At 39.1% G+C, this 17,908-nt stretch overlaps 1 protein-coding gene across 2 annotated transcripts in view; it reads right to left on the bottom strand.

Annotated features, from left to right (window-relative positions):
• GFRA1 (GDNF family receptor alpha 1) overlaps positions 1-17,908 on the bottom strand; it is a 135,950-nt gene that overhangs the window by 14,187 nt on the left and 103,855 nt on the right. For both annotated transcript variants that reach the window (XM_023929923.2, XM_023929928.2), the window contains one exon: positions 15,576-15,754. In XM_023929923.2, the coding sequence (XP_023785691.1) occupies positions 15,576-15,754 (179 nt within the window). The remainder of the gene's footprint in view (positions 1-15,575; positions 15,755-17,908) is intronic.

Raw genomic sequence — 17,908 nt, 5'->3', positions numbered from 1 at the left:
GACACCCAGCCAAGACAACTGAGCTGACTTACCTTTCAAGGCAGTACAGTAACTTGCTAACGATTTTGTTTTCGTGTTCAGTCATTCATTTAGCTGAGTAAAATGAATTTCTATAGTCCCAGATTCTTCCTTCCTATTTTTAGGGGATATTATGCAATTCTCCTAATATGGTCTTTTTATGGATTTGCCACAAGCAAATATTTTTGCATTAAGAGGGGCAGAGGAGGAAACAGAATACTAAAAAGCAGAGACTGAGTAAGTTTTATTAGGTTAATATCTCAACATCCTGGGCTGCCTAGGTTGTTGGGGTTTTTTCTCTAGTTATAAAACTAAACACCCATGTAATCCAAAATGGAGTTGTTTTGGATTTTATTATTAAAATGCATTTCCCAAGTGATTCACCACAGAGATCAACCCAGAGCCAGGGACAGCAGGCACAGGTGGCATCTGGCTGCTGCACACTGAAAAGCACCTGAAGAAAAACAGCAGGAACACGAAGCCATTGCAGTCCCAGTTAAAAGACAAATTCACCTTTTAATTTTGAGGAAAGGTAAGTAATTGAGCCACTAAAGATCCCACAACACTCCTCCAGGCTGGTGTATGTGGCCTCACGTGTCCGAGCACATGAACGATGCTGTTCATTTTGGCAGCAGGTGAAGTTGCTGCCTCCTGGATTGGGCTGTGGTGCACTGGAGTGTGGTGGGAACACCCCAGAGCAGCTGTCAGCCCAGTACTGTGGGAACACAGCAGCTCAGCCACAACAGCACGGTGCTGAGGAGCCTGGAAAAGGGGCACCACACCTACGAGGCCTCTCCAGCCTCCAGGTGTGCTGGGCAGCAGGTGCTGCAGGGCAGGCAGAATTCCCTGGGCCTGCTCCTGGCTGGAGTCTCCTCACTGCAGCCACACTCCAGGACAGCAGGCAGGACCAGGGAGCCTCCACAGGCACAAGCAGAGCTGCAGGAGGGCAGGGATGCTCAGGCATCGCTCGGCCTCGTGAGATTCCCTGTTGGGAGCTCTGGGAGGTGCAGGGGATGGAGCAAACCAGGTCAGGCGCTGCCTCTGTGCTCCAGCAGCAGGACCAGGGGTGCTGCTCTGTGCCTCTGCAGCTGGAAGGGAAGATCAGGCAAGCTTGCTTGAACACCAGTCTGCACAGGGCCCTGAGCGCTGAGCACGACAGGAAGCTTCCCCTGCTGCCAAGCCAACCTTGAGCAACCGGTATTACTGCTGGTTTCCTGAGCACTGCGCTCACTCATGGATTTTAAAAGGGAAGGCAAAGGAATGACCACGAACATCTGCTTTTTGTTAAGGGCCTAAAAATGTTCAGGACTTTCTATTACCAATACGTGTATGCATGTGTGCACTGTGAGTACTGGCATGGTTTCACAGAGGAACAAAACACAGAAAGCCTTGAAAGGGTGAAAACACTTCAGGTAAAAAAGTGACTCTTTCTGCAGCTACAGAGAGGCAAAAGCAAAGGCTACAATAAAGTAGCAGTGAAGTTACCGTGCACAGAAAGGGAAAGGAGACCAGTTAGCTGAGCACCCACCCCACAGTCTTGCTCTCCCTGCCTCTGTTCAGTTTGCAGACTTCAAGCCCAACATATTAATTTCTACAGTTGTGTGGTGGTGTACCCAAATCCCACTAAATCATGGCATGATTCAGAGGGTAGTTCTTTTCTTTTAAAATAATCCACTTTTTAACAGCTGTGATTTGGATTAATTAGTGAATTTTGCATTTTTGGCACAATCTGCTCTCCAGAAGCGCCACTGAAATAAAAAATTAAAGCATTCACTCCCTTCTCTTATCCTGTAGCTGAATTTTGCAGGTGCACAGATGCATCCTCAGAACTGGCAGGGCTGCAATTGTAGTGAACTTGCTGCAGTCTCAGTTCTTTTCTAGCACTGACAATACCATTTAGAATAAAAATACAGAAAACTCTTTCAGACAGTGGAATCAAATCTAGCAAGGTATCTTAATAAAAAAAACAACCCAGGTTATGGTGTATTGTGGCTTTGATAGGCAGCTATTCCTCAAGAATTCAGCTAGAACCACACACATAACGTGAAAATTTTCACCCAAATAATTAATGTTTTGGATCTTTTTTAATATGAAATGTAAGACAACTTCAACTTTAAACACAGCTGCTAGCAATGTCTATGACAAGCTGGTTTTATTTTCATTAGAATAAAAGCATTTAGAAGTCTGTAAAAAGGTGTTCAAATTCACTACTACCCACTTAATAAATTCTGATGGCATTTTAATTTCTAAAAATAAAGTGAATTAGTATCACACAATTTGGATTATTGGCATTTTATTTTCTAAGACAAGCATATTTTTCAACACATTTAAGTCATGACTGAAAAAAAAAATCCAATTGGTCTCATCCACAGACCTCCATTAGCTAAGCTAGACCTTGGTTTGTCCTGTCAGCTTCCTAAATGTTATTAAAAGGCCCCTGCAAAATGGATCTTAAAACTCAATACTTGTGAGAGACTTTGATGTAGCATCCAACATTCATTCTCCCCTTGCTGAAGTGAGTGAAGGAGAGAAAAATCACCCCTTCTCAGAAATGCTATCAGTGAAGCCCTGACAGTAATTCTCTTTAATGGGCTATCCTACAGTGGACCATACTTTAATGGATGGCATTAGAGTGGCCTCCCTCATATCCCTGATTTACACATGAATGATGCTCTCACAAACAGCCACACTGTAATTAATGAAGCTATTCCAAAAAGCCCAGAAACTCTTGTAAGAAATCTCTGCAGAATCATGACATTATTTGAAAGGTGCCTTATTTTTACTGCCCCCATCTCACCACACCAACGGGAATTTTTCCACTTGCCAGGCAGTACCAACTGGAAATCAAAAGCAACTTCCTAATATCACCTGCATATATGGTCTGAAATTTGAGAAGAAGAATGGAGGATTTTTTCCCATGACTGAAACAATTTCTTAGATACAAAAAAGTACTGTGAATGTTAGATGTCTAACTATTATAACCCTACTAAAACAAAACTGTGCCTATAATGACCAGATTATGCAAATAATTACTGTATTATGCAAAATTGTATTCATAGGATATAATCCTTCTTTGTTTCATCCCACAAGTTCTTCACAGAAGGACAGAAGGCTCAAAATTATGTTTACACTTAATAAGCTGGAAAATAAAAACAGATGAATGCTAATAATGTCAGTAATGCAGATCAACATCACTTTGGGTGTATTTTGAAATGTTTCCATACTCAACTGGAAGTAGGTTTAGAAGCTGAGTAGTTTGCCTACTTTTTGAAGAATCGTATTGTGGTGGACTGGATAGTTCAGGGGATTATTAATGGGACATACAGACTTAAATTCCAATGTAGCTTGTTTAATCTAGCTCAGGTCAATACTGACAACTATTGTGTAGTAGTTTTGAAATGAGGAGGTGGTTCTGAAGCACTTCTTCTCTTCAGAGGACAGGTTCAATGCACAAAAGTGGCACTAATTTGTACCTCAGGCAGTGCACTTCATCAGAGACTGAGGAATTAATGGGGTATGGGTTTATAATGTTGCAAAACACACAGGATGCTTTCCTATGCCCTAAACTTCCCTTTCTGTGAGATGAGCTGCTCTGTTAAAAAGGGACAGTCCTCCAGATTTTTCCAAATCTACTGCAAACCCTACAAGAAAAATGTTGAAGGTGCCTTGTGCTACCATATTTTAACATCCTTTGGTGGAACTCAAGACAGAGATTATAAGGTTTTTCCTAGAAAAACATCTTAGGAGCTCTGTCTGAAGAGAATCTTGATTGATTATGGTTGGCAGCAAATATTTCCCTGAGTGCATAATGGTTTTATTAATAGTTCTGGACTGAGCTGAAGCAAGTAGAAAACAGACCAAGTGAGGGGTGTTTTTTGTGATCCACCTACTCAGATGCATCTAATCCCTCACTAGCATCAGCTTTGTCTTCCTAGCAAGTTTCATTGTCAAAACATTGCCATTAAGTATCTAGACAGGAAGCATTAAAAGAAAATACAACTGTGTGTGTGCCAACCATAGCAGCAATCTGGCTTCTTGTGTTAGTCCTGCCTACAGATCAGAGGGTGGGAAGTCACAAGCATGACAGCATGGCTAGAAATGAAGGATGGGTGTGATGGAGATGGTACCTACTGTATATTAACATATGCTATTGTCTATGGACACCAGTGCTGATACTGCACTACTGAGCTGTCCCAGTCAGAAGTGAAATGGGCTTAAGAGATGCCTTGTTCAGTGGCCAACACAGGCTAAGCCTCTCTAGTGTCTGAGAGCAGCATCCTTAGAAGGGATTTGTGATTTCACTGTGCTGCTGCCGTTCAGTGACTGCAGGAGACATCCCTCTGCTGAGATGCTGTGCACAGATGAATGGAACTGCACTCCAGCAGCCCCTGCACAGAACAAAGGGCAGCAGATGATCAACGAGGACCTGCAGAGCACATATGAGCAGATGTGTCTCGCTGGCATGGGGATTATGTGGAGCTGAAGCTTTGCCAGTTGCTCTCTTCAAATGTCCATGGAACACCAGAGTCCAGCCCCCTGTTACAGGGACATAAGCCAGCACCACTGGCATTTCAGGGCTGTCCCTGGGACATGGACCCAGCTCAGCTCCCACAGAGCAGAGCTCTCTCTCTCTCTGAGGGCACTTACCAAAGAGCTGCACTGATACTAAATATAACATCAGCCACCAGCCTGAAGGTGAAAAGCCTCTGCCTAATTAATTATTCCTAAGTATTCTCATTAAGCTGCTCTCTGGGTATAGACAGAGCATGTTTTTTTATCTAAACCTGTTTGGTTGTGCCTATAACAATCTGAATTTCTTCTCTGCATATACCCATGACTGAGTCCTTAGGAATAATCAGGAAATCTTAATCAAAATTAACAGGGGCTGGGTGAACTCTTGATGAGAGCAGGATTCTGCACACAGTTGCAAGAATTTCTCAAAGTCCAAAACCACTATGAAAAAAAGGGATAATTATTCTCTACTGAATTTGCATTTGGATTCTGAAGCTGTACACAAGCAGCCAAGTCCCTGCAGGAACAGACCCCTGAATTCCCCCTGAGAACCAGACAATTGCAGTGGGTATGTGACTGAGGTGTGCAGAACAGCCCTCCAACACAGAAATCATACAGACCAACCAAGATACAACTGTTAATGCACTACTTTTCCTACAGAAGCTAAGCCTCTGTAAAAACCACACTGAACACTGTTCATCAGAACAGCTCTGATCAAACCATCTTTTTTTTTTTTTACATTTGTGCAGGCACAAATTTAGGAATGGGTTTCCACAGATTCTTGCAACTGCTTTGCTTTCATCTGTGCACACCTGATTTATATGCCCATTTATCCAACTCTCTGCAAAAATTAGGTACTTAGGGCTGCAGGTAGCTTTTAGAGCCTGCCTGGTACCTGTCTTACCTACCATGCACATAAAAAATTCAAATGCACACATTTCAAATCTGAGGATGAATTCAGAACATCCAAATGTTTAGGGTCATGTGGTAATGTATAACTTGCCTTGAATCAGAGGTTTCTTGAGGCTTCTGAAAATGTCAGTCTGGAAAACTATAGCACCATGTAATGTAGTATTTAATAAATTACTGCCTGAATACCTAATTCTGTTTTAAGAAAGACATGAGGGAGGATAATCATATAATTCTTTACGAAACATGCTGAGTGAACCTATGAAAAATATTTTACTTTCATACCTGTGACTCATAAAAAGACTTAAACATGCAGGAGGGCTTGACCCAAGGTGGGATTATTAGGGCAAGTTCACTGATTGGGAACAGGATTTGGTGTGAAATAGTCAGGCTCTCCTCCAAAGTACTGACTAAAATAAACATTTTGAACTCCTATTGATTTTGATGGCAAGGAACAGAAATGGGTGACAGTGTCTCATGTTCTGGAATTCAACAGCAAATTGAAAAATACTGTAGGAGTAGATGGTCTGAAGCCACATAAAGATTTATTATTCAGGTAAGACAGCTGATTAGGAGTCATGGGGATAAAAAAGTAGGATATAAAGGGTGTGATTTATTCCAAATATTTGATTACTAGTGTACAGTGAAGACTGTGAGTAAAATGAGCAGACAGGGTAAAAACAGAGCAAAAATTTTTCTTCAGCTGTTTTGTTAACATTATATTATTATTATTATTATTATTATTATTATTATTATTATTATTATTATTATTAGTCTGGCCAATTTGGTTAAAAAATTGTGTTTCATTTTCTGTCCTATAACCTTGGTTTGATTACTTGAAAAATTAATGAATGGTATGGAAAAGGTTCCAAATTTTAGCTCTTCAACACTGTACTATTTGTGCAGCTATGTTGCCTCATCAGCAATGTATGGGTTAGGATGATTACTTATTATTTCATTCTGGGCTTCCACTGGGCTTTTTTATATTTCATATGGCGGTGGTAACACAGAATAAACTATTCCTAAAATGTCTTCTTTATTCCTGAAATGATTTTGATCATATCTGCCACATGGCAACTGAGAGTCTGGGCAGTTTATTTTTTCAGAATGTTAAGTCTCTGGGTTACACACAAATATCAAATAATGGTGTGCATACATGTAAGGGGTAATGGATAATTACAATGTACACTTAAGGATAATTCCAATATACACAACTGTGGAGTTATTCCCTTTTTACAAGTATATAAACAAAAGCAGAATTTGATTAGGTCTTGTGATTGCCTCTTTAAAATCAAATGACTTTATATGCATGAACACACTTCAGGTACTTGGGTTTGCTGTTGGCAGAGGAAGGCGATGTATCCTCCTTCATCAAGGATAGGGAAACATGGTTGTTTCAGACATTTCACCCAAATCAAAATTTAGACTTACTCCACTCTCATTTGCACCTCAGCATGGCCACAACCCCCCTCTGCCCTTCTCCACTGTGCCTTCTGGGGCAGCCCAGCCAGTGCTGGCATGGAGACTACCCCAGGACCACACAGCCCCAACATCCTTCCAGCTCAGTCTGGTGCAGATTTTGGTGGTTTTCCCCCTGAATCTGCATTTAGCCATTAAATCACAAGAAGAAATACAGAAAAATAATATAAATAAGTTTCATAGCAGATTAAGTCTATGAGGCAGCTGAGTGTCCTAACATTACAGAATGGATGCAAGGAGAAAAGACAAAGCAACCCAAATCAAAAGGAAAGAAAACAAAGAAACACCACACAAAAAGGAAAAACAACAAACCAAACCAACCAAACAAAAACAGACAGGAAAAGGATCGAATGAAGACTAATGGCTAACTGGAGGTGAGGTTTCAGATGTTTCAGGTGTAGATATGCCAGTGAGTGTAAGACCATGAACTCTGACACTTTTCTCTAGGATTAGACAAAATATGATCAACCACTTGTCCCAGAAAAGAACACAGGTTTGCTGTGCTCTAGGAAATAGCCAGCTCATCTATGGAAACAACATGCTGATCATTAAGATAGTGTTCAGTAGTGTCTGCAAGCCTTCAAGAGCCACCAAGGGTGACTATAAAATGAGTAAATGAGAAAGTTATAGCACATGTGAATGCAGTTCCCATCTGTGAGCTCTCCTCTACCCACTCATTTACCCAAGGAGCCAGAAATCTCAGGGAACAACACTTTCCTGAAAAGACACTGGGGCAGGCAGCCCCACACCCCTATTCCAGGATCCAGGAACATTTCTCCCACCTCTGGGGATTTCAGGGAACATAACCAGAGAAAAGGAAAACCCCTTGATCTTGCACCAGGACTGTGCACAGCTCGTCAGGGTCCCTCTCTGTTAGTGAGCCTTCCCCTCCAGGGAACGAGGAGGAGCTTGCACAACAAATTGCTGTCCTGCTCCCTGAAATTCTCACCCCCTGTGCACCATCCCCATCTAAGACAGAGAAGGCAGGTAATTCATAAAACTCTATGCATTTCTGACTAAAATGCTCCACTTTCCAGAATTATTCAGCCTCCACACTGTCATGTGTCCTAAGCCATCACACTACAAAACAAAATTGTCAATACCACTTCAATAAAAGTGTTTAAAAGTACATTTCAATTATAGAATCCTTCAGCTCACCTAGGAAAGAACAATTCTTTGCAAAAAATGGCGGAACTGATGAAGATTTTATTTGTTAAATTTTGATCTATTCTGGCAACTGCTGAGCTATTTTCATACCTTAGCAAGAAACATCTCTCTGTTGACAACTGTATTCATTATCTGATGTAGCACCAGTCTTTCACTTTGGTTTCCCTCATGAATCTCTGTGGATATATTTTTTTTGAGGATAACCTAGTGCATTAACACAGTTTATAAGAGTAAAGTATTTATTGTTTCTGAAGCACTCAAATACACTATGTGGTTTTCAGAACAAATAGAGACTATAAGGTGATAGCTGCACTCAAGTTAACAGCAATTAGTTGGGTTTTTAAAGCCAAGAGCACCTTTTCATTATGAGTTTCTGGAATAATTAGTATGATGGGATTTTGGTGTATAATAAGGACTCCTTGAAAGCTATTCCTGGTTAAAAAAAAATAAAAATATTCAAGATTTCAAGGCTTCTGCTCTTGATTTCTGTTCCATTAGAAACCTGGTGGCCCAATCACTTTTGCCTACTTTTGTTTGGTAACAGGGTCAGCCTGCTGGCATAACCAGAGCTTCTTTCACTCCAGCAAGTACAGATGGGAGCAGAGCCATAACTGAAACCTAATATTTGCTAATAGCAAACAGTATGTCTTAAACAAAACACTTTGTCAGGTCCCATAAAGGCACAATATATTCTGAACCCTCCTTCCAAAGACAATATGATTAAACATGTACCATCACAATGCAATGACCTAGAATTTTTATTGGTAGTAGTTATGCCTTAAAATTAATTTATAATACTGTACTCCTTTTTATGGCTGTTTTTTGCAGACTATAGTGTGCTATCTGTTTTAAAAGGGAAATACATGATGGACTAGGTATTTGATAGAGAACTAGAGTTGGCTGACATTAGGAATACCTTCAATATGATGAAGAACCACATAAAGTAATAACAAGGGCTATGAATAGTTTGATTTGGCTTATCTGATGTGATCCAATTTTCTGATTTTGGTTTATCCTTGCACTTTGTATTTCTGTGGTATTCTTATAAGAGGATACTCATGTGAAACATAGAAACAACTGTGGCTTAGGGGAACACTGCAAATGCAAATCTGCTTTTAGTAGCAACAATTTGTAACATTCTTTGAGGATAAAACCTGTAATCTGTCCACAAAAATTTCAATTTTCTGTAAAAGTGTGTAGCGCATTTTCATAAAGATGTATTTTCGTAAGTCATTAAATTGGTTTTTAGTAACCTCATACTCATTTTCAATTGAACAATTATTAAACTATAAAACAAAATTGCACAATTCCTAAAACTGTAGTCTGGAATTTTACAGTCTGCTATAAAGTGCTGTATTATTATAATACACTAAAGATGCTCAGACTATTAAATTATTTTTTTTAAATGAACCATAAAATATTTTATCATTGATGAAATAATTCTGAAGTACTATGCTCTTCAGCAGTATACATGCACAATATTTTGGTCTCATGAAAAGCATGCTAATGAAAAAAACACAATTTAAACTATAATATGCAACATAAACCATGTCACTGTCTTTCAGGAACAGGAGTTTATTACACCCAACTTCAAACATTAAAAATCAGAGTATTGATCATTAAATATAAGGTCCAGTCTTACACAGAGATCTCCACACCAAAGAGACTGAGTGTTGAGCACTGGTGATAGCAGCAGAGATGTGATGACTTTCCTGTGTTAAAGTGTTAGCCAGTATTTCACTCCACAAATCATGACTGATCTTGTAAGGGGGCCTGATGTTCTACCAAGCCTGGTAAATGAGAACAATTTTTTCCTGACTACTGATGGCTGATGTCTCATAGCAACACGGACAGTGACACGATGCGTCTGAGCTATTGGGTTTGATCCTTGGCTACATCCTCACACTGCTCCTCTCTGCTCAAAAGAGAGGCAAAGAACTCCCTGTACTTAGAAATTCATCAGCTGTATGAATCACATCTTCAACTTCAGCAGGATCTCACCAAACTTGAAAACAACCTATCTTGTGTGGTTGAACCTGAAATTCTTTGGCGAAGATGCCGAAAAGCTCAGTGTGGCTCTGAGTGGGAGCACCTGTGTGACCATGCACGTGTCTAGGCTCCCTGCAAACCTGCCCATGGCACTGGGATCCACTGTTTGCACAGCAAGCCTTGTCCTGGGGCTGCCTTCCTGCCCAACAACACCAGGATTTCCACACAGACTGAAAACACCAACATGTCTCATTACAGTCCCCTCAGCTCCTCTGGATCTTGCAGGAGTCACGCAATGGAAGTCCCTGCGGTCTCAGGGAATTCTACATCCACACTTTTTGAGGACCCACTCCAGCATGGTGCTGAAGAAAACAAGGATTAACCTCACTGAAACCAGTGTCAATGAAATCAATGGACAAAGCAGTATCTGTTGGGGAAAAACAGAATTTCAGTGCTCCCCAAATTAGAAGTATAAGATTAAAGAGGAAACTTTAAGTTAGCCCTGGCCATCAGATCTTAATCTGTATACACAAAGCACTCAAGACTTCTTTAGGTACAAGGGAATTGCCACTAAAGCAAATTAAAGACATTGCTTTTTTAGCAGAAAAGCTGCCAATAGGTGGTCTCTAAATCACTTGTACCAGCAGGCTGACCCCATTATGTCAGATAATCCTGGAAGTACAGGAGGTAGATTGAAATCTTTTCATAGAAAACATTAAGGCTTTTTTTTTTTTTTTTTTTTTTTTTAACTCTTTTCTTTTGGTTCTGGTACAACATTGAGAGTTTTATATTGTTGTCCATCTTCTTCCTCAGACTCTATCTTTCTGTGTAGTTGCAATGCCCAGAAGAAGAGGTCCAAGCAGGACTTTTCCAAGGGATGGAGCAGGCAGGACATTTGAAAAATCAGTGTTGTTTATCACAAAAAGAAGAAGTTCATGGGCCGTGTGAAGGGATAGGGGAAAGAGGGTGCCAGGTGTATGGCTGAGTTAATATTGGTGCTCAGGGCATAAAACAAGCTTTGTCTCTACATCCATCTCAGCAGTTGTGCCATTCCCTCACCTACACACTGCCTGTGCTTCCTGCTTATGCTCACCCACCACCCAATTACCAGCCCCTGGAGATCCACACCTGCTGTGTCCTGATCCTCAGCACGCTACACTGCAGCTTTCAGCCCTCTCCAAACATCTACATAATGCTTTCCAATAATGATATTTAGCACCTGGGAAGCAACATTAAGCAATTACAGAGGGTACTTAAACCACCAGCTTAGCAGCTCCCTGCACAGGGCTAAAGGTCTGCACAGACAGATCTATGTGGCAAAAGCAGAGTCATTTTCAGTCTGAGTCACGTTTAACTCCTGCTCTCCTCAGAGTACTGTGAGCCCTCTCTCCTGTTTCTCTCCTAGGATTCACCAGTACTTTTTAAAATCACAAGTGTTACGTGAATTTGTGGAAGAGGAGCTTGAATTATGACCCACATCTGCTATAAACACTCACTAATCTTACATGCAAATAGAAATAATTGACATATTTAAGTATCCAGATTTCTCTTCTCCCGTGTTCCACACAAAATGTTTGGTATTTTCAATTTCTACCTCATAGTTTTTAAATTTTGCTGCTGCGAGCACAACACTTAATACTGGACTTGTCTTCAGTCCCAAGGGCCATGTATCTCAATTATATCTGTCCATTGCTACATTCTTCAAAAGCACAAAAACCTTAATTTCTCTTTGCATCCTGAACCTCCAGAGCAAGAACAAGACATAATAAATATGGGAAAACAAACTATAGAGCTAGCTAGCAAGACTTTGATGCATAAATTTACTTAAATGTCCTTAACCATCTTGACTTCCACAATTTTTGGTTTCTTTGCAAAACATCCTTTAAGATATTACAGACAATCCAGTGTGAAAGTCAGTTTTTTATTTATCTCTGTGATGGCCCAGGAACAACTGATCTAATCTATCACTCGAGGTTCATTTCATTATCATTTTTCAGGTCTGTCCATCTCTCCTAAATGCAAAGGCAGCCTTTTTTTGAAGAATATATGGTGTGAGTACACATCCAAACTCATTCTTTTGTCCCTTTCAAATAATCCAACATGATGGTTCAGGCAGTGGGGGCAGAACATGAGACTGGAAGACCAGAACCATTTTTGACTGGCATACTGAATGCAAGTAAGGACTGAAAATAAAGGATTAACATGTATGTCAGTTAAATAGAAAACATTAGAGTTAAGCTACCAGGGAAAAAATACAGGGTTGGCAATTACTTAATAAAATCTGCCTGTAAAGGGAACATGCTGTTGGGATTAATCTCCCTTTTTGTGCACAATATTTCATGCCATTTTTATGTGGTGCTGAGAATCCTTTGCAAGATGTCAAACACTTCAAATACACTTAAATTTAGCATTTTGTATAAACCTAAGTACTATTAACTGTGTTTAGCAAATTCTGTTAGAAGTCAGGTTGGTAAAAAGAGTTTAGAGGATTCTTGACAAAATTGAGCATCTTCCTGGCAAAGATAGAATGCTGATTTAATTGAGGGACAGAAAAAAGAAGAGTACCTTACACAATCTGTGCATAAGTAAACATAAAGTAAGCAGATATCAGAAATAAACATTCTGCTGAATCAATCTGAAATAAGAAAATACCCCATAATAGGATTCTCACAGCAATGAGAACTTCAAATAAAGAACAACTTCTAAACAGCATCACTAAAATAAACATTATTTTAAAGTCCAAATCTTCATTCAACATGTTTTTGAAATAAATACTGAGTATAGGTAAACAAAGAGTATCACATATTTTCTTTAAGCATTCACCACCTTTCCAATTCCCAGGTTTGCTTGTGCAGGAGAACATGGCACAGAGACAAAACCTGCTCTTCATATGACCATTCTGAACAAGGCAGAAAGAAATGTATCAAAAATTGCTCAGCCAGTGGTGCTCCTGGCAGACTGGGTTGGTGCCCTATGTTTTACAGCCCCAGGAGGTTGGTATTTGCACATTTCTGTGGCTGTATTATACTAATCAATCACTTCCTGCTCTTTCTTCCCTTGCTGTATTTATTTCAATGGCAATTTATACTAATCAATCACTTCCTGCTCCTTCTTCCTTCGCAGTATTTTTAAACCCACTAACTAAAATATGCAGCCCTGTTGCATCTCAATGACCACTTCCTTAGCCCCTCTCTGCCATTGTCTTTTTGTGCTGAGACTGATGCTTGTAATTTGACTTTTCACAGCATTCAGGCTATATTGCCTTTTAGAAACCTTTCAGCTCAGCTGTTAAGCATATAAAAAAGCTTTTGGCTGCACTAGTTCATGTTTTGAAAATACTACAAAGGCATATTTTCATGGGAGGAGAGGCTTGGAATGAATACCCTTCTCCAAGTGCAATATGAATACCAGCTCTTTTATAAAATTTGCATTAGGGTTTAAATCTCACATGCAAAGTGGCACCATACTGTCCAAAAAACATAGGTTTCTTTTTAAAAAACTGTGGGCTTGTTTTGGCTCTGTTCGTAAGTTACTTTTTGAAAAATGCATTAAAATATTAGAGCTTTGTTCTTTGTGCTTCAGTTCTGACAGAAGGAAGTGGTAGGCATAGAATATTGTACTTCACAGGAATGAAACTGCTTGGTTCACATAACTTTGGTGACCTTTTAGTGCAGACTTTATCTACAATAGTTTCTACCAAACAGCAGAAATCATTTATGTAAAGGAACCTATTTTCCCTACAGACCTTTATTTCTTGTGCCAAGTACATCGGGGGGTACACTTGAAGTCACAGCAGAGCTTTAAACCAGAGCTGATAAAACTCATGTGGGATGTGACTTCAAAATGCCAGAGTAACAGAAGGAAGGACGGGGAAGAATTTAAGTCGTTTCCAAACCACAGGAACATCTATTCAGGCTTATGGAACATTTGCAAATTGAAGTGAATCCAATGGGATTTGTGATCATTTGCCATTTCTTCAGTTCTTTATTTATTATGTGTACTTTGGTAGCATCTGGAGGCCTTACTCTACAGGGGGCTGTACAAACACTGAAGGAAAATGTGATCTCTCCCATAACACAACTTTTTAATATAACATGAAGTGACTCAATAACATCCCATCAAGGTCTTGTTCTAAATTCAAGATATTCCAAGTTTCCAAGGTTTAAAAGGCTGTGTTTCTTTCAGCATGTTCTATTTGGTTAAATGACTATTGCAAATAGCAATATATGCCTCCAACTCTCTCTCTTACCAATAACTTACAAAGCTCAAATAATAATGAATGCACAGATGTGAAAAACAGAATTAAAACAGAAGGATCTAAACTCAGCACCATCTATCATTAACCCCCCTATATTTTGTGACTCTGTAATGTTATTTATGTTGATGTAGATACAATTTTCCAATGCAAAATAAATGCAGGAACTGGAAAAGGATGAAGGAGAGAGAGAGAGCGGTGCAAGAAAAATCAAGAAGCAAAACATATTTCTCAGAAATAAAATATTTCTGGTTCAGTGCATATGGAACTATTTAATGTTAAGAAAACAAAATGATTTTTTTTTACAGGGAAGTGAAAAATCAATGCTTTAACAGTGAAATCCAGAAAAATTTATCTTAATATCAGCTGAGACCTTAAAGCTTGGACACTTAGATTTATGTCACATAGCAATTTTCCTTCTGTAAAGACAAAAATAAACAGGACAAGCTGATCTATCCCTGCCTGACCTAATTTTGCATTTAAACCACCAGAAATTTTTATAGCCTGATTCTAATCTGGCCTAAGGATGTTTTCATTTTACACTTCCTGCTACCTTTTTCCTGCCTTGATTTTGCCATTGTCTTCTGCCCAAGTCCTTCAGTCTTTCAAAGAGCTGCAAAAACTGTCTTCATCAAGTGGGGAGCCTCTAAATCCAGAATCAATGATCCACTATCAATAGCCTAATTTAAGTGTCACAGAAAATCACTACAGCCATTGGCCAGAATTACATCATGACCTCGACCTCAGCTCAGGAGAGTGACTGGTTCAAAATAGTTTTATCTGTGTCCAGCTTCCTCAACACACAGCTCGTAGCACCACACATCCTCTAACACCCAGACCTACCCAGCCAAAAAACCTTCTTGAGTTTAATGCCAATAACATGAGAAAGAAGGCAGCAGGATATGCTAGCTCACATTAAGGGTTCCCTCTGAATTAGGAGTACTCAAAGGATTAATTTAATCTGACATATCCTGGCAGGATTTGGAGAGTGCCACATTCGTATTCAAACCTGCGATAAGAAATTAAATACCATCCCCTCCTTCTGAGCCAGTGAGGCAATAAAGTCCACTTTGAGATATGCAAGTTTCTGATTTAAAGTGAGTGTCTGATAGCTCACAACACACACAGTTTCTAACCACAGCATGGGAATAAACAGATATTCTAATTTAGGCAGTGGGAGACCACTGGACAGGTATCTGTGAAAAACTTTCATTTATGCACAACAAGAAGTACAAAACTCTCTTACCTGCAGGTTTGCACATGCTGGTGAATCATTGTGGGAGGGTATTTCATTGTTGGTGGTCTCTGACCCTATGTTTTTAAGTCTGGAAGCTGTTGTAGTTGTGGCTGTAGTGGTCTGTACTGGTAGAATTGGCTGCCAGACGTTCACATCAGTGCCATTTCCGAAGGCCTGAATTGCATTTTCTGTGAAAATAAATTACAGGCAATTTTCTATTTCTAAAAAAAAAGGGCAAAAAGCAGAACTGAGTTGTTTTTTATTGCCATTATTATTATTATTACATTTAAAATGCGTATTTAAAGAAACTCAATTTTAAAACTATCAGAAAGATGAACTGAAAATCTGGGGTCACATGATCATTTGGTGCAGCCTCTTCTTTGTAATGTTTCCAGTAATTCTTGACAGAAGCTTTAGGACTTACCATAATCATATTTGTTACCATCCAAAAGACTCAAAAATTTACTTTCAAGATTTAAAATACAGTTTGAATGTCATCTCCTAATTCAGGAAGGTGAAGTTACAGAGCAAACTAAAAACAGAGAACAGGATAAACATTTATTTCTACAGCTTGTTGTAGTAAAACTAATATGCCTATAACTACAAAATAGTTTAACTAAGGCAATCTTTTCCTTACCATTTTCAATCAAAATCTGCATAATTGGGTGAGGGAAACATGGTTAAACTAAAAGTTTGGAATATAAAAGTTAAAAAGCTTATCACAGTTTCACAGGATTAAAGAGTGTGTTTATAGCAAGAGTAAATTGGTTGGAGTTTTTTATAAACAAATAGAAAAACAGTTCTTAATCAGGTCTCTGGGGATTGAACAAGGATTTGGGGATTTCTTATTTCAAATTCTTTGTACAAGAAATCAAACAATTTCACTGGGGACTAATATGTGGAAGTTATTAACACTTCTTCTCAGTGGCATTCCTTGCCTTATAAAATAATTTACATGTAATTTTCTTCTGAAAAAAGATGTATTTTATTCTGATATTAGTTCTCAGAACTTCAACATGCAAAGAGAACTTGAAAAAGCACCAGAATGAGCTGCATTAATGGAGACAAAGTAGGAAGAGGGAAATGATAAGTTTTCTTGTGTTTCCCTGAATAAGGCAATATAAAAAGCAGGATTTCCTAAAATCACAGTAACTCTTTGTTTCCACTGTTGTTGCAAGAATGGTCACAGAAATACCTGCAGTCCTTCCAGTTTTCAAAGTAACAAGTGGCCTTTACAATTACTCTTCTTCAATTATTCCATACAATCATACTCGATGACCCTTAGGAGCCTCTTCCAACCTGAGATATTTTATGATTCTATGACAGAATCACAGAACTGTTTGGGTTGAAGGAACCTCTCAAGGTCTTCTAGTCCAACCCCCTGCAATGAGCAACTTCAACTAGACTATTGCTGAAAATGCCCCAAATATCGGGTTTATCTTCAATTTTGAAGGGGAAATATACTAAAAAACTAGCAAGACTAGCAAGAAATTCCTAGTTTCTTCCTACCATAGAAAAAGAAGGATTTGTATTGTGTAAAAGAAGTGGGAAGTATTTTAATGACATTTCTCCAGGCAGTGGAAGGCTCACTAATGAAAATAAAAATTCATAAAAATTCCTCTTCTATGTGACAGACAAAACTTTGTATAAAGTCTCGAAACACCTTTAATTTCTTCCTGAAGAAGACATTATCCTGCAGCTAGGATGACATAATTTGTCTCACAGTAACCTCCAATGTCTTTGATTTGTCTTCATTAATGCTTTTGTACTGATGGCAAAAGAAAGGACAAGGAATCGCTCTGTCTTTATGTTCTAAAAGGAACCTGTAACACTCTAGAAATTAATACATTCACGAATGAATAAAAAAATGAGGTATTGCAATGGATATAAATGGCAACAGCCATTAGACCTGAAGAAGGTCTGATGGCTTATTGTTAAATTCTACCCCTCGTAAAGTTTGAACTATTTTCTCTCTCTTTTTTTTTTTGTTAAATGATCTTGAGTAATTGATTCATTCTTCCAAAGCTTAATAAATAGTGTATCACAGAGCAATTCAGGTTTTTGTGCACAGAACTCCGTGTTTCACTGCAATGCTGCCTCTTGAGAAGCTACCAGTGGGGATTTTCAGACCATGAAAATACTGAACCCTGCACTACCATCAGCTCAAGTCTGTAGGGTTGGACGGGCCAGTCTGGATCACTGAGCTCATTTACTGTTTTTGAGAAAAGCAATGATGTCTGCTTCTTGGCATAAACTCATGAACTATGACTTTTAGAACCACCTTTACCCTAAAAACTCCTGCTGGAAGTGCTATTTCTTAACTTTAGTCTGATGGTTAAAAA

Source organism: Cyanistes caeruleus, chromosome 8, assembly GCF_971803275.1.
Source record: "Cyanistes caeruleus chromosome 8, bCyaCae1.hap1.1, whole genome shotgun sequence".
NCBI lineage: Eukaryota > Metazoa > Chordata > Aves > Passeriformes > Paridae > Cyanistes > Cyanistes caeruleus.
The sequence above is the reverse complement of the archived record's forward strand: the minus strand, read 5'-3'. Positions and strand labels throughout refer to the sequence as shown.